The following is a 25,459-nucleotide window of genomic DNA, read 5'->3' as shown; positions in this document are numbered from 1 at the left end:
TATTCTGCTTGAACCATTGCCTGGCCGGCCCAGTTAAGGTGGACGGAAATATTAAACACCTCAGCTCGGGACCGATGTTGTGGGCCATCATCAGGGTGTTGAACATACCCAGATGATCTGACGGGCCCCCGTCCCCATTGAACTTGGACAAGTGAGCCATACGGAAACCAGATGGATACATCGTAGCTACTATGCTGGGGGAAAAGAGCTCGAGTTCGTCTCCCGAGTCGTACTCATCTTTTTCTTTTTCCGATAAGACCTTCCTCATCAGCTCCTCCATCTGAGCTAGACGCTCCAGGGTTTGGTCAATACTTCCTTGGTTGTTCTGGGGCTGTCTAACAACTCCAGTTCCATTGTATGCTTTAGGCGGGTTATTGTCCCTCCTATCTTGAGATAGGTTATGTGGGACATTCCCGCTGTCATGTACTTCCGACATACCCTCCCCTTGGTGAGCACGACTACCATTTCTAGCTGGGTCTCCTCTCTAAGAGTTGAGGCGATCTCGGAGGTCGGCCCTCGGGGTGGCCTGAGGGCTTTGAGCCGAACTCAAACGATGGCGCAGGTCTTTGATGGACATGCCACTTCGATGAATCCCGGTCTAGTAACTTCCATTTGAAAAACTCGGAGCCCACCGCTGAGGGTGAGGATCCGGGATTTCACCGCGTGCTCGGCTGCGATGGGAAGGTCCGGCGGAAGGAGGATTTCTTCTGCTACTCCCATGAGCCGGAATGTCTCAGACTGGACGGGGAGAAGACGGGTATCTTATTGGTGACGGGGGATGCCTAACTGGTGACCCAATCCTGGTCCCGTCAGGGCGGACTAAGCTAGGTCGCGGCCGCCTAGATCTACCATTCCCCGCGTCCTGCGCTCGGTGGTCTGACCGGGGTGCAGGACGGCTGGCCGGGGCAGGCTGTCGTTGCGAGCCCTCCCTGGATCTCCTTCACGAGCTGCCTCGAGCCCTCCTGGGTGAACTCGAGAGTGGAATCGAGCTAGGAGTTGAGGTCCGGACCGATCAGCTGAATTGCTGATTGGCCCTAGGAAGTTCTTGAAACACAGTTTCCTGGTGGTGTGACGTGGGAGTAGAATTTGATGTCGAGGTTCTGGCCGAACGACTGGGCCTGGACCGGTTACACCGGCGGGACTTACGAGTCCCACTATGCCTTTTTTTGACGTTAGCATCGGTTGTAAGAGGGGGAAATCGGGCCAAGGCCTCTTCGATCTGCCTGTTTGCTTTCGACAGCTGACTCCTCAACTGTGCATTTTCCATTTCTACTGCCGTGTAGAAATCCAGGTTCGGATTGGGCGGCCGGGGAGTCGAACTTCCAGTGTCGCCCTGGCCCATTGGCTGCTTTCCCGATCGCTGCTGAACCTCAGAGTTTTGCTCATCAGATATCACGTTGATCCCCTTCATTACCATGCTTCGAGCGACTAACCACCATGGTTAGGTTTCTGTGATAGCACCAATCTAAACAACTCTCAATGAAAGCACCAAACTGTTGACGCGGTTCTTTGGCAATAGATAATTATACGAATAAACGGTATGGATTAGTGCTTAGATGATGAACCGTAATATGTAATTAGTTATATTCCAAATTGGTGAAAATAGTATAGGGGGAAGGTTATAACTCCTTTCCTTGTAGGTGGTTCGAAGGTTAAAATCCCTCTAGTCCACCAGTCAATATTATTGATATCTCTCTAGTATTCCTTACAGGGTGTTTCTTTACAAACTAGACGCCAGCCCCTTGCAACACCCAGGGTCTCCATATTTATAGGGAGAGGACACCTGGGTGTTGGCAAAGGGGGTCATCTCGTGACCTTCTTACCCATCATATCACTTCTGTGACACTTATGATTAATTCCTAAAACCTGACAATGAAGTATTTTCTAATCAATAGGTAAGGGGGATAATGGGCCGCATGGCCCAAACCAGTCGTGGGGTGCCTGAAACGCACATTTATGTTGTGTGTCCGAGAATTCAGGAATGGAGTGCACACGTGATGTCTGATATGCGTATGTTTACATTGCGTGGTTGGCTTCATAAATGTTTGGGGGTGTCAGCTCTATGTCGTACCCCGAGCTTGATGTAGATCCAGCTCGTGGTGTCCACACTGCTGACCCGATGCCTTTGAGTATTCTTACTAAACCTTTGACTACCTCGAGCTAAAGAGGTGGAGACTCGTAACAGCAGCTCTGGGTAGGTGGCTTCCATGTGGCTGATAGGATTATGCCCTTTTCCAGCTTGCTAATAACCTGTGGATGTTTAGGGCGTACACTTATAGGATTCAAAGCACTAATACAAGATCACATACATAAGGATTTTCGAAAAACCCTATTCATTTTCCTCTTCGTTCTTTCTTTCTTCTCTTTTCTCTTCTTTTCTCCTTCTTCTCTCTAGATGGACGGCTAGGGTTTCAAAGCTAATAGAAAGAGGCTTAAGGACCTATTTATAGGTGATAGCTAGGTTAAGGAAAAAAATGAAAATTAGAAGTGGGTTTTTCATAACACAAATATCTTGTAACGTGATACCCATTTCTGACTTGGTTACACCATGATTTTAGAAAAATACTATTTCTAAAAATTTGTAGATAATTTAATTAGATTTCTAACAGTATCAAGGTTGTCTTAATCAGATATCTACAAAAAAAGTTATGAGTGTTTTACTAAGGCTTAGTCCAAAGTTACGAGAACTCAAAAAAAAAGCAACTATCTTTTTACCATTTGTTTCCGATTTCTCACTAGTGTGAACACAAGCATTCTAGACACATTCCCTCTTTATTTCTCCTATTTTTCCTTTTTCTTAATTTACTAAAATAAATAAATGGAGAATAAAAATTACTATGCGTGTAAACTAATGCATGCACACCATTCATACCATGCACATGGACACACACAAGTGTACAAGTGTATCTCTACTAACCATGCACCTTGGTGCACACAACCAAACCTCAACAATTAACAATTTTAAATTCACATAATTTCTACCAAGCAATTCAAACAATTAAAAATAAATTTCTAACACTTAATAATAAAATAAAACACACAAATTAATAAAATAAAATAAAAATTTGGTGCGCTACATGCACTGTGATTGGCGTTTGACTAGGTCCAAGATTGGATAGAAAATTGTTTTCAATACGCTTAATAGAGAGAATATTCTAGAGATAGAAAATTCTAAGCTCTTCACAAAGAGAAAAATATATTGTAATATTTTTCCTATCCTTGAAAATTGTCTCAGACCTGAAAAATTCCAAAATCTCATGTGTTAACAATATATTGTGAATTAGAAAATTCCCACCATACCTCTGCGTGCCCACACATGTCTTGAGATGTAGAGATACATCTTGGAAGTTCTTGGTCTGAGTATTTTGGAGACTACTTTGGATTGGATGTTCGTAGGAGTTACAAAAGGATAGCAAAAACGGAAAGACCTAGGATGTAGAAGATCATAACATGATTGATTCAACAGATTTTGATTCCTATACATCTCCTCATGTGGTACTTCATTATATCGTATATATAAGAATTATATGATAGATAGAAGACCCATATGTATTGATATCATCATCTATATCCAAAAAGTCGTATGTTTTGCTAACTTTAAATCTAATTATTAAAGATTTAGTTGCAATCAATATAGTAATAATAAGAAATATAAAAATTTCTACTTAACACATATTTAGAATATATAATCGCTGTGCAACATTGAAGTTTTTTGTATGATATAACCCTGATTCGAACAGGAGAAGTATGCCATGCTAATGTGCCTTGGATGATCCACTTCACAGGGTTAGGCGCTGATGAGCACATTGAACTATCCATGTGGTTGAGAGCCCTCACAGCCCAGGCACAACGACGGAAGAAAAATATAATTAATTAATCAGGATTTTTTGGTTAGACACATAGAATTAGCTAAGCACTTTTTTTTTTTGAAAAAATATAGAATCGAAATGGATGGTTTTATGTCTATTAATAGTTCTTCCTCCCGAGTTGAGACCAATCACTCAAATAGATGGCGGTAAACTAATGTGTTTAGATATTAATGAACTCTATAGAATAGTATCTATCGAAACAATACTCTTATCGATTTATCAACAAGTAGATCTACGCCAGGGGAATTAGTAATGTGTCAGGAGAAATTGGTACAAGAAGCTATGGATACCCTTCTTGATAATGGAATCCGCGGAAAACCAATGCGAGACGGTCATAATAAGGTTTACAAGTCATTTTTGGATGTAATTAAATGCAAAGAGGGAAGATTTTGTCAGACTGTACTTGGCAAACATGTTGATTATTCAGGGCGTTCTGTCATTGTCCTAGGTCCTTCACTTTCATTACATTGATGTGGATTGCTGCATGAGATAACAATATAACTTTTCCAGACATATGTAATTCGTGGTTTAATTAGACAACATTTTGTTTCGAACATAAGAGTTGCTAAGAGAAAAATTAGAGAATGTTAGTTGCACTTAAAAGCCAAGTACTCTACCATTGAGTTAGCAACTTGAACTAAAATAATTAGAATGTATAGGTACAATCAGAATCCTAATAAAGAGATTGAATTACATGATGCAATTAAAACAATTCATTTTTAATAAGGCAAAACAAAAAAGGAAAATTTTATAATCAATTATGCACATAATAAAAATAAACAGATCTAATGAAAATAAAGATATTTGTTGACCAACTCTTGTATTTTATGTTATCCATTATTCTATTTTTAATCATTTTAATCAAACAAATTATTTTTTAGTCTTTCTTTCTATTCTACTTTTATGCTTTACCTTTCTCTATCGATAGTCATGTAGATATAATTGAATTCATATCATAATTTATGAATTAATATAGAAGTATTTTTCGTAAGTGAAAAAGTTGGCTTAATGATATTTTTACAATGAGTATTTGATTGAAGAATTAGATTATTACTCAACAAAGACAAATTAAAATGATTGTTGAAATTTTTAAAGAAAGGATGAGATCAATTCAGAAGTACTAAATTTATTTTAATATTTTTTGAAATAAATAGAAATAATTATTAAAGACAAATAGACAGAATTCAATTGGTCTAATTTTGGATCATAAGAGAAATTTTGACCTTATCCATCTTAAAAAGATATCAAGATAACAAAATACTCTAAAATGATATGGATTTGGTCCTTACATTTATTTATGGTCCTCATGGAGTCGTATGAGGTGAAAATCTCATTACGGTTCTGGAATAGCGAAGGGAACAATGATGGTATCATCGACTATAATTATCTAATAGTTCAAGTACAATTGATATAGTTGAGGCCCAATCAAAATATGGTTTTTGGGAATGGAATTTGTGGCGTCAACCTATAGGGTTTATAATTTTTATAATTTATTCGCTATCAGAAAGTGAAAGATTACCTTTTGATTTACCAGAAGCAGAAGAAAGATTAGTAGTAGGTTACCAAACCGAATACTCGGGGATCAAATTTGGTTTATTTTACGTTGCTTCCTATCTAAACTTATTGGTGTCTTCATTATTTGTAACAATTCTTTATTTGGGAGGATGGAATATCTCTATTCCATAAATATTTGTTTCCGAGTTTTTTGAAATAAATAAAACATATGGTGTTTTTGAACCGACAATTAATATCATTATTACATTAGCTTAAACTTATTTTTTCTTGTTCATTCCTATCACAACAAGATGGACTTTACCGAGGCTAAGAATGGACCAACTATTGAATCTTGGATGAAAATTTATTTTACCTATTTCTCTCGGTAATCTATTATTAACAATGTCTTCCCAACTCTTTTCATTGTAAATGGATATTATATCCTATATTCCCAACTTGGATGAAACAAGAGAGATAAACAAACATAAATTATTCATATATATATTCACGATATGTTCCTTATGATCACTTGGTTCATGAATTATGGTTAACAAACAGTATAGGCTGCAAGGTACATTGGTCAAAGTTTCATGATTACTCTATCGCAGTAAATCATTTACCTATAACTATTCAATATCCTTATGAAAAGGAAATTGTCGTGGAACGGTTCCAAGGTCGAATCCATTTTGAATTTGATAAATGTATTGCTTGTGCAGTATGTGTTCGTATATGTCATATAAATCTACCCATCATTGATTGGAAATTTGAAACCGATAAGAAACGATTACTTAATTACAACATTTATTTTAGAATCTGTATATTTTGTGGTAACTATGTTGAGTATTTTCCAACAAATTGTTTACCAATGACTGGAGAATATGAACTTTCTACTTATAATCGTCACGAATTGAATTATAATTAAATTGTCCTAGGTCATTTACCACTACCAGTACTTGACGATTATACAATTCGAACAATTTTTAATTCGCCTCAAATAAAAAAAAGTAAATCCTCTGATTAATGATTAAAGAAATTTTGTGAAGTCCTATAGAATTTTTTTATGAATTATAAGCAATTTTTTTTTGCTCTAGTCTCAATAGGGTCATGAAAATCATTTAGATTATTTTTTATCTCTTATTTTACATAGAATGGATTTTCCTGGACCAATACATGATTTTCCTTTAGTCTTTCTGGGCTTAGGTCTTATCTTAGGAAGTATTATTTACCAACCCAATTTATTCTGGCTTTTCGTTGGGATTTGTTCTTGTTTGTATATTCTATTAAATTCATCTTTTGTAGCTGCTGCACAACTCCTTATTAAAGTGGGGGCTATAAATCTTTTAATTCTATTTGCCATGATGTTAATGAATGGTTCAAAATTTGACAAAGGTTTTCATCTTTTGACCCTTGGGGATGGGGTTACTTTGCTGGTTTGTACAAGTATTTTTGGTTTGCTAATGACTACTATTACAGATTTGTCATGGAACAAGATTATTTGGACTACAAGATCAAACCAGATTATAGAGCACGATTTTCTATGTAATAGTCAACAAATTGGAATTCATTTCAATAATTCTTTTAGTTACTTTGGTAAGGGAAATTGTCACACACATTTAAATTATTTATTGTTTATTTTAATTTATTTAATTGCTGTTTATTTCAATTATTTTTAATTTAAATTATTTTATTTTACTATTATTTTATTTTTGTCTTGTTTACTTGTTTAATTAGTTGCTATCTTATTTACTATAATAGTTATTCTTTTATTTTTTTATGTAGTTATTTATTTACTTTGATTCATTTACTTATTTATGCTTTGAATCAAGTAAATGATAAATCAATGCACATGTGTGTGCATGGAATAGCCTTGGGCATGTGGTGTGTGTGTGAAAGAGAAGTGTGGCGAATGATCATGCTTTGCTATGTATGGAAAAACTACTAAGATATGATGTGGAATAAGCAAGATTGATTTCTTGATATCTTGATGAGTTTAAGATTAATCAAGAAGGGTATCTTATCACCATCTCAGATACAATTTGGAAATATAAAGGATAAGTATTTTCGAATTCTTGAGGTGCATTTAGTAAGGGTGAATCATGATAACTAGATTACTAAGTGGTGACTATATAATGAGGTGTGCAATCCTCTAGGAATTGTCTATGATTTTTGAAAATGGTGTGTAGCTATCAATTAGAGATTTTGTTGACTTATTCATGGAAACTAGATCATGTAGATTTGATCTAATGAGTTGGTGATTGAGAGAAATGGGGAAACTCAAGGTATCCTACTAGGCTAATTTCAAAATTGGCTAAGAGATTACCCATCATTAAGTGCGATTGATAGCAAGTCAATGAAGGATAATCCAAGAGTGATTGATCTTTCCTTTTATAAGTGATTTTCAAAATTAAGGGGATAAAGGAGATGATTTTGGGAGTCATGGTGATTTGATTTGGAATTATGAACTTGGTACAAGGAATAGACTAGGTTCATAAATTTATAATGGAATCAAGTGTATAAATGGTAAATGGAAATTAGGAATTAATTAAGATTACTTGATTGGAAGAATGGAATCAATTAAGATTATTTGATTGGAAGAGTGGAATCAATTAAGATTATTTGATTGGAAGATTGGGAATGAATCAACGTTTATTAAGAGGATTTGATGAGAGTGTTGGTGGGTGGCCTTGAAGCGTATAAATAGAGAAAGCGTAGCTCTCATTTTCGCACAACACAAGAAGAAGAAGAAGAATAAGAAGGCGTGGGAAAGAAGGAGAGAAAGAAAGAGAAAGGGGGAGTTCTAGCTCGAGGGCTCAAGATTTTTTGTGAAGAAAGGGGTCAAAGGTTAAGATCTCGACGGTTGATTTGAATTTTGTTATGAGTTCTTCTTTTCTTCTTGGTGGTCATTGGAGTGTGGTTTTGTGATTTAGAGGTGTTCGAATTCCAAGGAATCAAGGAAGGGTAGGATTCGAATTTCGATCTCCGAAGGTATCATTATCGTTATCATTTTTTTTAGTTTATGCTCACTTAAGGTTGTATAGGTTTAAGTTTGATTATAAAAGTATGGATACTATGATCATGGACTTAATGCATGCTGTGCATGGCCTATGCAAAGAGAGTGGGAGGTGTGGCTTAGATTTTGGTCATGATGTTGGTTCTTACAATAAGGCTCTTATTTTATGTTTAGGTTTTGATCATTGAATCAGAATCACATTCTTCTTTTTCAAAGACTCCACACACATGCCATGGTAAGGAGGTTAAACATGTTTGCTTGATTGCTAATGTTTACAAAATTCATGGTGTATGCTCTATGTTTCAGGGCATGTACTTGGGAAGGTAAAATATGGACAAAGGTAGCCACAAAGTTGACCATATGTTATATAGAGGACTATGACAACTTCCTCGTAGTTATCTCTCCCATTTACATGTGTAGTGCACACATCAGTTTTCTGTATGATGATTGTAATGATGTTTATGATGCTATGCCTTGTTATGATATGAGATTATGGTTTGGCTATATGAGGTTTTCTTTATGTTGATGTTTGGTTTGATTCTCTTTACTGGGAATTAGCTCACACCCTTATTCCCTCTCCATAGGCAAGAACTGAACTTGTGATGGAATGGTGAATGGGGACCGTTCTAAGAAGGTGCATGTGCTCTGTGAGGGAACTACATGGACGACGATGATCCTAAAAACACCATAGTTTATTATTAGTTTTATGAAATATATTTATTTTATGTTGGGATATATATTATTTAATTGCATGTTTTGGCTTTATCTTTTATGAAACTCAGCTTCGGAGCACTTATAAAGACTACTTTCATTTGCATTTAAAATGTTTATTCAAAGAATATGTCCTAGTTAAATTAGGGTGTTACAGTAGCACGCTGGTAAAAAATCTTTTATGAAACATCATTCTATGTTATCACATTTATTTATTATTGTTGCGATTTTTCTTTTAGGATATGCAAGTCTACATAATCGTCTAACAAGTAATAAAGTAGTAAGTAATTTAATCGTCTCCTCAAGGATTGCTTAAGCTAAATATTGCAAAAATTAAAACCAAACAACTTGGAACCGTAGCATCCCAAATTTGCTAATAAGGCTTAGGGCCTTAATTAGCGTGCCGGGAGGGCAATAATTGATTTAATTACTTTAATATGTGAATTTGATGATTACGTGATTAGAAATGCATGTTTAGGTCAATTAAATATGCATGTGGGCCCTATTTGGCTATTAGGGGCGTATTTGTAATTTTAGCCTGTTGAGGGCATAAATGTAATATTTGTGTATATTGTGATTGATACCACAAGTGAGTGGTGATATATTTGTGATGTGCGATCCGAGACAGTCCTAGGGAGCTGTTTAGTTAAATAGTCACAACGCGGTTGAATATTTGGCTCGGAAGGAGTCTAGGGGTATTTTGGGAACGCAGTTGGTGTTCGGGATTTATCGGGCAACAGGTAGTAATTTAGCAATTATTTGGAAATATCGGGATTAATTGAGGATTTATAGGAACACTCGAGGAATTAGCGGGACATGGAAAATGACAGAATTACCCTTGGGAGCATTAAAGGATTTAGATAAGCTTAAGGGGTAATTTGGACATTTTGGTAAGGGATATACATGGTTTTTAGGTGCTGAACTTTAGAAGAAAACAGAAGGAAAAGGTAGAAACTCAATCCCTCAGCTCTCTCTCTCCCTCACATTTCTCTCTCGGTCTTGGAAGGGTGTTGAAGAAAGTTGTCCAGAGATTGAGGATTCTATGTTGGAATTTGTGAGGATAGAAGCTTGAAGACTTGGGGAATTAGCTCAGGCCGAATCTATAACAGAGTTAAGGATTTCATACTGAATTCTCTAAGAATTTTGCTGTAACATGTGAGTATGGTGGCCTAGGTTCAAGGGGTGATTGAATTCAAGTGTTAAGTTAGGTTGTGAAGGGGGTTTTGCTGGGTTCATTGGATGTTTATTCATTTTTGCTGTTTAGATACAAATCCTAGGCCAAATTATGGGTTAAAGGCTAAAAATTGGTGAGTTTTAGAGAGATTAGCTCGTTAAATTGTGATGGATTCTTGGGTTTCGGAGGCCCGAGCAGGGCGTGGAATATATTCTTCAGGTGCCGCGGCCCGCCTGTTTGAAGAGGCTGGAAAAGCCTTTGGTTCCCCCAGGCGCCGCAGCATGGGGGAGCATGCCGTGGCCCATGTCCTCCAGTAGGGAGGGCCTAGCCCTTTGACCAAGTAGTGGGATGCAGCCCTAAAGGGCATGCTACGGCTAGCTCGAGAAATTGAATGTTAAAGCTCGGGAAGGATCCTACAACCGGGATTAGTAGAATCCAAGGTCCCAGAGGCTAGATTAATATTCTGAAGTTATTTATTGGTTTAGCACTTTATGGATGGTTATTATGAATGCGTTGTGACTAGGTTTTCTTCGAGGCTCGGATTAGAGTATTGTGCTCATGATCCCAGTGCTCAGATTGCTCGGGAAACAGGTAAGAAAAGTTTTGTACCTATAGAGTAGGGCGTGGCCCTATTGTTGAATTACAGGGCGTAGCCCTAATGTTTGTGTTTAGTATGTGTTTAAATATCTGTCAATATTTTGCTATGTGACACATGTTTGTGAGTGAATGACGAAGGTCGAGAATGGAAAAGGCCGAGAACGGCAAGAACCTGGGTACGGCAAGGGCCCAGAATTGGCATTGAGCACGCTTAGTGCATGCCATTAGTGCGAGACCCTCCTAGGGTGCTAGAGCCACCCTCTCGGTGAAGACCGCGAACCCAAGGCCTTGTAAAATGCCTGGGACGGCATTGGCCGCTATGTGTTTTGCCCGTTGGATATTTTGTTGTATGTTGTGGATAGTTATGCATATGTTATATGTTTCGTGTTGAGTTTTCTTGCTGGGCTTTGAATCATGGGTGCTCTATGATGCAGGTAAGGGAAAGGGAAAGGTCAACCAACCGTGAGTACGAAGAGCATGGAGCGATGGGTACATGTTTGGCCTGCCTGGCTGCCACGACCAGGGTTATTTTTTAGAAAATGTAGTGTAATAGTTATTTTGTCGCCTAAGTCGACCATGTGTATTTTTTGATCTGTAATGTATTTTCTAAACTGTATTTTGGGATCCCAAATGTCAAACTTTCCAAGATTTCAACGATTAATGAAATGTTTTATACTTAATGTCTTTAAATGAGTTTAACTTCAGTTTAGTCACACTTTTAACCTAAAACCTCGATTAGCGAGCTAATGGCACATTTTTAACTCACTTAGTAATGACTCTAAGGAAGTAGGGCATTACAAGAACTAAAATTAATAAAATGATTTGATTAAACTAAATCAACAAGGAAATAAATAGAAATTAATTAATTGACCCAACTTGATTAAAAACAGTAAAAGGTGTTGATTCAATGATTATGAGGAGTTAGAGAATTAATTCACCCTAATACATAATTCTTGGTAAAATGTGGGCAAGTAATGCAGTCGCAAAATGGGTAGAGTTGACTAAGACAATTATCTTGTCCTAATTCTTTTTCCAAAGCAAATAAGGTTCAATTATTTAATTAACTAACATATTCCTATGCCAAATTAATGTCAAGAATACCAATTTGAGTACAAACCTTCTAAGTCATGCAAGGTGATCATGCATTCCTATATTCTCACAATTCAAAACCTAAAATTAAAGGACATGTATCAATCAAGTTTTGCATCCATTAATATCAATATTTCCAACATTAATATTAATGTAATTACCCACTAAAGTTGGCGAAACCACGACAAGCATTTAAAATTTCACCACTTTATTGAACAAAACCTCAAATTGCTTAGCATCAACTTTACCCACAATATCCAAAATTACACATTAGAGGTCCTTAGTTTCTCTAACCACAAAAAGTTTAGTTCATGACCTGAAACAAGAAAATAGCAACAACAATCAATTCAGCCATTGAGTCAAAATATTCAAAACTAAGGTTTAAAGTACAAGGATAAAGAGAGAAAAATCAAGAAAATTTGTGCCCAAAGTGGTCCTCTTTCATCTTCTTCCTTGAATCTCTCTCATTTTCTCTTGCTATTCTTGTTTCTCTCTTTAAAAGGGATTGCAAAATCTGGTATGGGCATCTGGTTCTTCCTTAATGGTGTCTATGGAGGTAAGGTAATCAATGAGCCTCTTTTTTTTTTTCTTTTCTTTTCTTCTTTAGGGTTTTGTCACCAAATTAAAAAAACCCTTCTCTCTCACGTGCCATTCAATTGGGAGCATTTCTGGTGTAATAAAATGAAACACACTTGCCCTCTCTGAAATATTGTCACCTCAGCACATGACTAAGCCTCACTTAAGTCAATTTCATGTCATTCTCTCAAGCTTCAAAACAATGATGCGAAATCAAATGCGACCACATACCTGGGTTTTTTCTGCTTTATAACGATTAAGTTAAGTGAGTTACAACACTTAAAGCCATAAAACCCTACATTAACCCAACAACTTCGCCATTTATTTGAGCCATTTTAATCATTTCTTAGCAACAATCAAACAACAAAGACAACAAGAAATGACACAAAATAAAAAAAATTTAAATACAAAATAACCACAAATAACACAGATCACTCAAACTAACCATTTTATTAGCCTAAAAGTGTCTTAGATAATTCTATTTTCTAGAGTTATCAGGTATCCCATTCATCTTTTTTTCCTTCAATATGTCTAAAATCTATTTTTTTATTTGATACATCACCAATATATTTCTTTGTTCCGTACTTTTTATATTATAGTCAATCAAATCCCTTGCATTCTTGGTCATAGTCTATTGAAATGAATTGAAGTTGATTAAGGAGTTGGTCAATGATGCTCAAACATGTACTTGTTTTGAGTGCCTACTTATTTTCTATAGGTATGTATGGATTGATCACCACCCGAAATATGGTTAGAGCTCTTATGTGTCTTGAACTTATACTAAAGGCGGTTAATATGAATTTTGTAACATTTTTGGATTTTTTTGATAGTCCCCAATTTAAAATGAAATATTTTCTCCATTTTTGTTATAGCCATTGCAGCGGTTGAAGCAACTATTGCACCAACTATTGTTTTGTCAATTTATTGTAATAGAAAATCATCTCATATCAACTAATCAAATTTTTCGAATAAGTAGTATCATTGATACGTAGTATTAACGTAGAAATTAGAATATTCCTAAATTATAATTAGTGTGTATTATACATAATGTATGATCAGGTTTGCAAAAATATAAGAAATCAAAGGATCTTAGCTCTCTCACATGACTCGATCTGGAAGTAGATTGATTAGAATAATTATGGTAAATCTGAATCATTGATTCATCTGGTATCTAAATATATGATTCATCATTGATAAGAATACTTCTTGATTCATCAAGAACGTTTTATAAAACTCTTGGACTCCTGAATTTGGAGTATCCTACTTTCACGCAATTCACATTTATACGGTTCAACAAGCAATCAATATTTAACGATCAAGGGTGTAGTAATATTTGTAGTAGCAGTTCTTATATATCGTATTAACAATTGGAACATGGTCAAAAGAAAAAATCTCTATTTGGCAGGGCTTCTTCCTATACCTATGAATTTCATTGGACCCAAAAATGATACATTGGAAGAATCTTTTGGTCTTCCAATATCAATAGGTTGATTGTTTTGCTCCTGTATCTTCCAAAAGGAAAAAAAATCTCTGAGAGTTGTTTCCTGGATCCAAACGAGAGTACTTGGGTTCTCGCAATAACTAAAAATTGTATCATACCAAAATCTAACTGGGGCTCACGATGGTGTAGGAATTGGCTCGAAAAAAAGAGGGATTCTAGTGGTAAGATATCTAGTGAAGACGTCGCTGGAATTGAGATCTCATTTAAAGAGAAAGATATCAAATATTTGAAGTTTCTTTTTGTATATTATATGGATGATTCGATCCGTAAGGACCATGATTGAGAATTGTTTTATCGTCTTTCTCCAAGGAAGAGGCGAAACATAATCAACTTGAATTCGATACAACTATTCAAAATCTTAGTGAAAGACTGGATTTGTTATCTCATGTTCGATTTTCGTGAAAAAATACCAATTGAAGCGAAGGGTGTAGAGTCCAAGAACTTTACTTAGCTAGTTAGATAGTAGTTTTATAGTATTTATAGCATTATCTTTGTAACTGTGGATTTTTGGTTCAGACCGGGAATTATTTGGACACTCATAGTAGTACTTGTAGATTTTCTAAGTTTAACCTATAGTTTAAGAATATTAATGTTAACCTAAGGTTTGATTATATGACTGATATTAAGGATAATATTTATTATACTATAAGGTTTAGATAAGGAGCAATAGGATTTTAAGCACATGTTATGTATGGATGATTAAGGATTAAGTATTTTGAGGATTAAATTTAATAAGGGTAAAAGTTTGAATGCTATAAGGTCAGTCAACAGCTTTGAATACGTTGAGGGCTTAGTCAAGGCTGTTTACTCCATTCAAACTTAGCTAAAAATGTGTAATTTCATGTTTAAATAATCAGCGTGTGCCGATATATCGCAGCACGTAGATACAGAAAACACGAGACGATGCACGACAGCCTCGGGCATACTGGCCCAGGCGATATATTCCCTACAGGGGGCGATATATCGCCTCCTTCGGTATATTTCAAAAGTTTTTGAATTCTTTTTCCTTTCAGCCATTCAACCTCTTGATAAGTCCAGCACCTTTTTGAACGAGTCTTCAGCCTCTGCTGAATGATTATTCAAATTATTTTCACCTAAAAAGCTATTATTTTTATTCAAGTAAAATTAAGATCCTTTCATTCCTAGACTCTATAAATAGGACCTAGTACCCAACCATTATTCATCTTTTGCTCTAAGTTCAGAGGCTACAAGTGCTAAGTGAGTGTGAGAGTGTAAACACTTGGGTTGGCGAATCATAAGCTTGATCATCATAAGCTTATCAAACACTTTGGGAAGTAAGGTTTTATAGTATTTCGGTTTGAGGTGTTGATTGGTCTTACAAGTCTTCAAGGTAACCCAAAACTCTAGTTCATTTCTGTACTTGTTCTTTTAAGTTCTCATAGTCTTCTACTCAGCCTCTAACCTTAATCTTTACTTTGGTTAGGAAATCTAAGTTCTTGAGCAAAAAGGTTTTGGTAAGTATGTTTCTCAAAGGTTTAGTCCTTCCATTCCTTTCATTTCTTTTTCTTCATATCTACTCACCCTGTTATATATGGTTTTAGGAGTGTTCCAAAAGTCCCAACTCTGTCCTCATTTCCCGGTAACTTTGGTAAGGAAAATAGGATAGAATCTATATGTTTTATGCTTATGTTATCTTATGTTTTATGTTATGAAATATGTTATAAAATATGTTATGAATATGTATGTTTGTAGGCTTGGGCATATGACCCATATGACTAACAAGACCCCAAATAGATTATGGGCACATGACCTACTTAGCTAGTAGGACCCCACTAATCTCATGGGCATATGACTTGTTTAGTCTATGGGACCCCAAGTAATAATGGCCATTACAGTATGTGTATGATAAAGTGTTATGTTAAGTTTGATGTTTCTTATGAAATTTATGTATATGAACTATGTGTTAGATTTTCCTTGCTGGGCATTAGGCTCATTCCTTTTTTTTTTATATGTGTAGGAAAATAGCTATAGTGGCGGTAAGATTCGTGGATGCTTGGGAGAATGTGTATCGGTGATGAATGGATTCAAGGAGTCGAGAGTTCGAATTCGATGATGTAGTCTTTTTATTTATGGTTTATGTGTAATTTTTCCTCACTTGTTATGTAATCCTTTTTATTTTAAATTATGTTATGTTTTGTTTTTAAAAAAATGGGATCCCATATTCTGCCTTGAGTTATGTAAGTTTTAACATTGGTTTTTACAAGTTTTTAATAAAGTTATGGTATTTTCGCAAATGTAAGTTTTACTAAGGATTTGTATGTATAGTTTCGTTAATGGTCCAAAAGTCTAGAGTAGTTGGGTCATTACAGTCGGTATCAAAGCAAAGGTTCCTTCGCATGAAGTTCTCCTTGATACACACACTCAAAATCTCCGAATCTGACCGCCAAGTAAGTATTTAAGTTATAGTTATTTTGCTTATGTGTATAGCTAACAACTTTAGTGTTTATGTTTTCAGTTAAGTATGAACTGAGCATTAAGCAATGAGGATATCCGAGCCATTAAGGCTTGAAAAAGAATAAGGGAACCAAGGAACACCGTAGGAACACTAGAGAAAATCACTCGGAGATTGATCTTGTTCCACAAAGAGATAGGTTACCTGCAAGAGTCTAAGCAAATCATGATGAGAGCTGCAGAACAATATGTCCTAGTAATTAGGCTTTTAAAAGATTTTCCTTCAGTAATTTCAACTTTAGAAGAAATATGGGAGACTATAAATAATGATGATGACTTACAAGTAGCCCTAAGATATTATTCTCTCATACTTAAGTTCACCTATGATTTAGAGTTTCAATTCACTAACAAACAACAACATAAGATCTTCTTGAATCTTCCCCGAGGAAATTTTGAGGCTCAAGACAATGATGATTATAAGGAGATAGATGATGATATGCTAGATGAAGGATCGGATGTAGAAGATCTTGATTTTTAGAATAGTTAGTTTTTCATTGTTTGTTTTATTTATTTCTTTATGTTATGATTGTAATAAGTGAAAATTATTTTTCCAAATGAATAACATGCTATTTTATTATCATGCATGAGTTTGATTTTATTTTCGCAATCATAATAAGTAATAAATAAAATGAATAATGACTAAGTTCGGTGAGGGTGGATACAAATCAATGAACCAAGTTTCCTTATTGAGAGTTAGGGGGCCATAGTAGTGGGAACGGTTTTACTGATCCCAGCCCTCCCTCAATATGGTTAACTTTGGAACAAAGATAAGTTTCGAGCCTGAGAATTAAGTCATATAGGATGATTAGAAACACACTTAGAAAATAAAGATGACTTGTTTTTCTAAGTATAGAAACCCACTCTAAATAATAAATAAAGACTTATATAACTTTTCATAAGAAGTCATAATAAATAGGTCCGAGATATGTTTGTTTTAGAATAAGTTTTTCCTTAGAGCCTATTAGGGTAAGTTCTAACATGTTCTCGACTGTTAGAACTTTTGGTGAAGATGTCGCTCCAAATATCTGCACGCACCAACGGAAACGCCTCCAACGCCGTCCCAGCAACCAATGAAGCCCCTCCAGTTCGCAGAAGAGGAGTGCATGCTACTACTAGCCGCAATGCGCCGGCACTACAAGCTGACAACACTGCGAAGATCGCTAGACTGCGACAGCAAGTCGAGGAACTTTTGCAGCAAGCCTCCGCCGCAGCCACAGCAAATGGCCCCATCACCCCAATAAGTTGGTCCATGTGGGGGATGGCCAGTGACGAACTACGCGCCACATCCAGTACCGAATATGGAGTCAGTGTATGAAAGGTTCCGCAAACAGCACGCTCCAAACTTCGAAGGGACTACAGACCCCTTTGAGGCAGAAGAGTGGCTAAGGAACGTGGAGCAGATTCTGACGCACATGAATCTCAGTAATACGGACCGCATATCCTACGTCTCATCATTACTCAAGAAGGATGCCAGAATATGGTGGGACTTAGTTCAGCAGACTAACGATGTCACCACCATGATATGGACAAGATTTGTGGAGCTGTTCCACAAGAAGTATTACACCTCGGCAGTCATCGCTAATGGTAAAAGAATATGCTCATCAGTTCGAAAGATTAGCCAAGTTTGCACCAGAGTTTGTTCCAATTGAATTTATGAGGGTGATTGAATTAGGGGTTAGGCTAGCAAACTCGGGAAATACCACCTATGCCAATGTTCTAGAAACGACAATAGAAGTAAAAAAAAAAAGATTCAGATGAATGTTAGTGAGGAGAAGAGGGATTAAACGATGGTTCCAGACCAAAGTCTTTGCCTTAACCCAGGGAGGAACCCATGCTAGTAACAAGCATTTACAGGTCAGATCCTATCCTCGATAGTATATGTTCTAGTATCGCTTGACTTGGTAGCAATATACTCGTATATCTCGTTAGGAATGATAGAAAAACTAGACAAACCTTGTGAAAGATTTAGAACTAGGTTTGTAATCGAGCTGCCTTCGGGCAAAGTAGTTCTATCATCACGGATAGTATGACGCGTACCAATCAAGATTGAGGACAAGGAACTAGAAGGAGACCTGATAGAACTTGTGATCAAGGACTTCGAGGTAATACTAGGCATGGATTGGCTAGCACGGCATGGCGCAACGATCGACTGCAAACGCAAGAAGGTGATGTTCGAGACTCCTGACGGCCAGAAACTATGCTTCATGGGACAAGCTTCAGGATTGCACACCCCGTTAGTGTCATCTCTCAAAGCTCAGAGAATGATGGAGAAAGGATGTCAAGCATTCTTAGCCAGCATCACGAACGTGGAAAGGGAGACGCCGCTTAAGGTTGGAGATGTCCGAGTTATACAATAATTTCTAGACGTATTTCCCGATGACTTGCCAGGATTGCCGTCAAATCGAGAAATAGACTTCACAATAGAATTAGTACCAGGCACCATACCGGATGGCACCTACGGAACTCAAGGAGTTAAAGACGCAGCTACAAGAACTCCTAGACTTGGGTTTTATTAGGCCAAGCCATTCACCATGGGGAGCTCCGGTACTATTCGTGAAGAAGAAGGACGGAAGTATGCGGATGTGCATAGACTATCGTGAGCCGAACAAAGTAACGATTAAGAACAAGTACCCACTACCTCAGATTGACGATTTTTTTGATCAACTCCGAGGCGCGACTGTATTTTCTAAGATCGATTTACGGTCAGGATATCATCAGCTCAAGGTAAAGGGAGAAGATATTCCTAAGACAGCCTTTAGGACTCGTTATGGACATTACGAGTTCTTGGTGATGTCTTTTGGTCTTACTAACGCACCAGCCGCGTTTATGGACTTAATGAATAGGGTCTTCAAAGACTACTTGGATAAATTTGTCGTTGTGTTTATCAACAACATTTTAATATACTCCAAGGATGAAGTAGAGCACGAGGAACATTTGAGGATGATTTTGACGCGATTAAAGGAGCATCAACTCTACGCAAAGTTCAAGAAATGCGAGTTTTGGCTTTCGCAAGTGGCGTTCCTCGGCCACATTATATCGAAAGATGGAGTTGCAGTAGACCCATCAAAGGTAGAGGCCGTGAAGGATTGGCCCAAACCAAAGAACGCATCAGAAGTAAAAAGCTTCCTAGGGCTAGCAGGTTATTATAGGAAGTTTGTAGAGGGCTTTTCAAAGATAGCCACTCCGCTCACCAACCTGACCCGGAAGCAACAAAAGTTTAACTGGAATGATAAGTGTGAGGAAAGCTTTCAGTTGCTTAAGGATAAGCTTTGCTCAACACCAGTACTTAGTGTACCGACACCCAACAATAAGTTCGTGGTCTACTGCGATGCATCGAAGCAAGGATTGGATTGCGTACTAATGCAAAATGACAAGGTGATAGCCTACGCCTCACGACAATTAAAGGAGTACGAGCAGCGCTATCCAACTCACGATATGGAGTTGGCAGTGGTGGTCTTTGCGTTAAAAATCTGGCGCCATTATCTTTACGGAGAACGGTTCGAGATTTATACGGACCACAAGAGTTTAAAATATTTCTTTACGCAGAAGGAGCTCAACATGAGGCAGCGCAGGTGGTTAGAGTTAGTCAAGGATTACGACTGCGAAATCCTATACCACCCAGGAAAGGCGAACATAGTTGCCGATGCGCTTAGTAGGAAAAGCTATGTGAATTTAGCAGCCTTACCCGGAATAGAAAAGCCGCTACAGCAGGAGCTTATCAGTGCCGGAATAGAAGTGGTTGTAGGCAAGCTGGCTAACTTGTCTATCCAATCGAATCTGCTAGAGGACATACAGATTGGTCAGAGACACGATGGCACGCTAGCAGCACATATGGATGTAGTCAGAGAAGGAAAGACTACAGATTTCTCAATATCTAGCCAAGGCTTATTGAGATATAAGGATCGGGTATGCGTGCCAAATGATCAAAGTATTAAGAAGACGATCCTAGAAGAAGCGCACAGTACCCCGTACTCAGTTCATCCAGGGTCTACCAAGATGACTCATGATGTTAAGGCAGTATATTGGTGGCCAGGATGAAGAAGGACATAGCGGAGTATGTATCTAAGTGTCTGGTATGCCAGCAAGTGAAAGCGGAGGATCAGCGGCCTGCAGGTTTATTGCAACCGCTTAGCATACCAGAATGAAAGTGGGACGACATAGCCATGGACATCGTGACGAGTTTGCCAAAGACGAGTAAGCAGCATGATTCCGCTTGGATAGTAATAGATAGGCTAACCAAGCCAGCTCATTTTCTGCCTGTTAAGACTTCATACACGGCAGACCAATACGCAGACATCTACATCCAAGAGATTGTACGATTGCATGGAATCCCCAAGACGATAGTATCAGATAGAGGGTCGGTTTTTACATCAAGATTTTGGGGAAGCTTACAGCAAGCTATGGGTACTAAGTTAAGCCTTAGTACAGATTTTCATCCTCAGACAGATGGGCAGTCCGAGCGTACGATTCAAATTTTAGAGGATATGCTACGCGCATGTGTGCTTGATTTCGGAGGATCATGGAACAAGTACTTGCCGCTGATCGAGTTCTCGTACAACAACAGCTACCAGTCAACGATCGGGATGGCACCTTATGAGTTGCTTTATGGAAGAAGGTGCCGATCACCGTTGCACTGGGACGAGGTAGGAGAAAGGCAGCTTCTAGGGCCCGAAGCTGTTAGACAAGCTCAAGAAGCAGTAGCGCTTATTAGACAGCGTATGCTTGCTGCTCAAAGCCGTCAGAAAAGCTATGCGGATGCCAAGCGACGCGATGTGAAATTCCAAGTCGGAGATCAAGTCTTCCTGAAGATATCTCCTATGAAACGTGTCAAGCGGTTCGGGAAGAAAGGCAAGCTTAGTCCCCGATTCATAGGTCCTTTTGAAATATTGGACAAAGTGGGACCAGTTGCATATAGACTAGCCCTACCGCCAACACTATCCGATAGTCACAACGTGTTCCACATTTTGACGCTACGCAAATATGTGTCAGACCCATCTCACGTCCTCAAGTACGATACAATAGCACTCCAGAAAGACTTAAGTTACGAGGAACGACCGGTTAGCATCCTAGATAGAGGGATGAAGTAGTTACGGTCCAAGAGCTTTCCTATAGTCAAAGTCCTATGGAGTAATAGTTCTGAACGAGAGGCAACGTGGGAGTTGGAGGAGGACATGCAAGGCCGGTATTCGGAGTTATTTGGTAAGTAAATTTCGAGGACGAAATTCTTTTTAGTAGGGGAGAATTGTAGAGTCCAAGAACTTTACTTAGCTAGTTAGATAGTAGTATTATAGTATTTATAGCATTATCTTTGTAACTGTGGATTTTTGGTTCAAACCGGGAATTATTTGGACACTCATAGTAGTACTTGTAGATTTTCTAAGTTTAACCTATAGTGTAAGAATATTAATGTTAACCTAAGGTTTGATTATATGACTGATATTAAGGATAATATTTATTATACTATAAGGTTTAGATAAGGAGTAATAGGATTTTAAGCACATGTTATGTATGGACACTACAAGAAAAAGCTTCATTAATAGCATTGCATTTGGACATTATTAAAAAAACGCTATTAAAAAGTTACATAATCTATACAGCACACTGTTCATTAATTGGCGGGAGTATTATTTCATTGGCGCTTATTGTTTTTCTTTTTTTTTTTTGTCAAAGCAGCTTAATTGAAAAAGGAAAAGACAAAGAAAAACCCATTTCCCCTCCCTCATTCCCGTCTCTCTCTCTCTTCCCACGTTACCCGTCTCTCCCATTTTTTCCATTTTCACTCCATAGCATAATCCATCTCTCTCTCAGAGGAACCCAGACGAACCCGCCTCTCCCACCCACTCACTGTGAATCTCTCTCTCAGAGGAACCCAGACGAACCCAGTGCCTCTCCCACTCGCTCACTGTGAATCTCTCTCAGAGGAACCCAGACGAACCCAGCGCCGACGAACCCATTGCCTCTCCCACCCGCTCACTGTGAATCTCTCTCAGAGGAACCCAGACGAACCCAGCGCCTCTCCCACCCGCATCTCGGTTCTCTCAGTCAGCACAGCCAAGGGTCTCTCTCGGTTCTCTCAGTCGGTGCCTCTCCCGTCCGATCACTCTCTCTCAGTTAATCAAGCAGCTCCGAAGTACACCTCTACCAAGCAAGTAAGTGCATGCATTTTTGTTTCTTCTAATTGTATACATTAAACTCATTTTTAAAAACAATTCTCTCTCTTTCCTCTAACTGCTTGATGTATAACTTGTTTTCTTCAATAATTTGAGCTTGTTTCTCTGTAAGACTCTGCAATCGGTGTCTGACCTGGGCATAGTGCTGATGTTAAGTAATAGAAAACACCAAAAAGAAACTCCAAGGGGCATAGAAAGATGTGAACAGATAGAATTGTTTTTAAAAATGTTGTAGTTTTCTCTTTATTAATTGAATGGTAAAGGGTATACCTGGATTCTTCCAAAGATCGCCTCAACTTAGTTATCTCAAGCCGTAAATTCTTCATTATCCTCTCCACAGTTGATGCCTAATAAGAAAATTTCAAAATGACAGTAATTAGATAGTTTTAACATTTGTCCGATTCTCAAAGGTCAATCATCTAGTTCCAGTTTCAGGCAAATAATGAAATTGGTGTTGGGCATTCTTAATCAACTAAAGTAAGGTAATCTTAGTACATACATACTAGGCTTTTATTCGTGGAGAGGATAGAAAATTTACAACCTTATATCACTAACAAGCTCAACTAGGCACCACAACGCACAGGTCAAGTAATTTCTATAAAATTTGAAATCAACCCACAGCTAAAATTCACAATTACTAGAAGAGCCACACCCTTATACCTCATCAAAATCCTGGAAACTTCTATATATTTTCAACAACCCCACTATCTTAATTACATATATGTCTAGATCTCCAATCCACCTAAAATTTAAAAAGTAAAAATTCACCTATTTTCTACGTCAGAGTATGAGTTTACATACAAATAAGTAAATCATCCTGTCAGAATTTCGAAATCAAGTCCAGATTTTAGACCCAATAAAATAAATCAATAAGAAGCATGGAGCGTGGTGATCATATAAGAAAATTCTGAACCAAAATTCTCTCGGGTATGATTTGGTGAGACAGACCATGGGGAATGGGGAGCCAGATCTATATAAATTTTATTAACTACCCAATTAAGTCAATTGTAGAATACAAACCAAAAATCAGCAAAATCTAATAGATACGAATAAAAACAGTTACGAAATATTGCATCCTCTTCACACTCACTGCTATCTGACTTGGCTCCTGAAAAACTCTGTAGTGATTGCTCAGTGTTCCCACTTCCCATCATAAACCCAAAACCAACTCTCTGCAAACCTCGCTCCGCAATCTGCAAAAGGGCAACTCTCTTCTGCTCGCTATTCACCTTCAACCTCTTCTCCACAGCTTCCTTCTCCAACAAGGCTGCTCTCATCAAACTGTTGGTATCTCTATTCTCCTCTGTCAAACTCACCACACTATTCTCCAACTCCCTCTTCTCCTTCTTCCTCAATTCTTTGTACTCATTCACCTTCTCTTCAGCCTCAGAAGCAAGTCTTGTAACTACCAATAGCTCTTCAGTCAATTCCAATTCCAAACGCATTGAATCACTCTTTTCTATGCCTTTAATGAACTTGCCATCATCATCATCATCAGTTTTTTCTACAGCCACATTTTTTATGATCCTTTCCAAGCTCACATTTTCTGATGAAAGAGACTCCAAGCATTTAGACAAAATCTCATTGCTTTGCTCTCTCTTCATTTCCATGTCTTCAATTCTCTCCCTGAAAATTTCAACTTCCTTTTCAAGTTTTTTCCAATTGTGCCCTAATGATTTGTCTCCCAAGCATCTTTTGAGTTGGCTTTGCTCAAAAAAAGAAGAAAAATTGGCCTCTTTTACTTGTCGATCTTCAACCCAAATACAGTGCTTGCTCTTCATACTCTTTTTTTTTTCCCTGAATTCTCAGGAAAAAAGGAAAGGAAAAACGGAAAGGAAAGAAAGAAAGAAAACTTCACCCCCTAAATTCTCTTCGTTGGTTCTCCGCATTTCATCTCTATCAGGTATCTAATGTTACTCTTTAATTTCCATATCTATGTTTTGATTAATCTAATTTATGTATATCAGCATTTGGGTTTTCAAGAAATTTTAATAATGTACTGAGCTGAGATTCTCGTAGGTGAAATGAAATTAAGTCAATTTTTGGTGGAGTTGGTTTCTTAGAGGTTTCTCTCGTGATGAAATGATTGGATTATTTATTTGTTCTCAATTATTTTTTATCAAATAGACAATTTCTGGGCTGTTGAAAAATATTTTACTTGTTTTTTGTTCTTTTGATTTTGATTTATACATTTATAAGCCAATACTTTGTATGTAAACTAACTAAAACAATATTGGCATATTATCTACTTTCTTATATGAGTTTGCTCTATTTTTGTCATATACTCTATGATGAGTTCTATTTAATATCCAAATATAAAGGTAAAGTGAGCTATTTCATTCTACTTGGAGTGAATTATATGGTACTAATTAAAGAAAACAAATCAAAACTATGATTGGATTCAGAAAACTTAAAGTTGTACTTCCATCTTAAAGTTATCTACCAACTTTGATACAAGAACACTTGATGGGCACTAAATTGTTTCTCTCTCTCTTTACTGTTTTCTGGCTGGAATTGAATTATGGGTTGGTCTGGATTTTATTGCTGTTTTTTTCTCTGAATTACTGGGTTAGCAATTGTTTGAAGCAGGAAGATCTTATCAGTTTTGCCTAATGATAAAAGCAGTTTATATGAGTTCTGTTTCAATCATTTCAGGACCACAAGAGTACAATAAAAGCAATTTACACGGGTTCTGAATTTCTGGAGAGTGTTTTTGCTGGTGTTGAAGTTGGTATAGTGTTTCTGTACTTGGCATTTTTTGTTCATACTAGTTCGTAACTGTCCTTTATGCCTTAA

General features: G+C 37.3%; 1 protein-coding gene across 1 annotated transcript in view; it reads right to left on the bottom strand.

The window, feature by feature from the left end:
- The window catches only part of LOC133825082 (uncharacterized protein At3g49055-like), a 49,866-nt gene extending 25,422 nt beyond the window's left edge, over nt 1–24,444 (bottom strand). The window contains exons 1-4 of the mRNA XM_062258075.1: nt 23,684–24,444; nt 23,324–23,405; nt 22,934–23,010; nt 22,723–22,808 (exon numbers count right to left, since the gene is read on the bottom strand). Of these exons, the coding sequence (XP_062114059.1) occupies nt 22,723–22,808; nt 22,934–23,010; nt 23,324–23,405; nt 23,684–24,444 (1,006 nt within the window). The remainder of the gene's footprint in view (nt 1–22,722; nt 22,809–22,933; nt 23,011–23,323; nt 23,406–23,683) is intronic.
- Between the last annotated feature and the right edge of the window lie 1,015 nt (nt 24,445–25,459).

This window comes from Humulus lupulus, chromosome 3, assembly GCF_963169125.1.
Source record: "Humulus lupulus chromosome 3, drHumLupu1.1, whole genome shotgun sequence".
Lineage (NCBI taxonomy): Eukaryota > Viridiplantae > Streptophyta > Magnoliopsida > Rosales > Cannabaceae > Humulus > Humulus lupulus.
The sequence above is the reverse complement of the archived record's forward strand: the minus strand, read 5'-3'. Positions and strand labels throughout refer to the sequence as shown.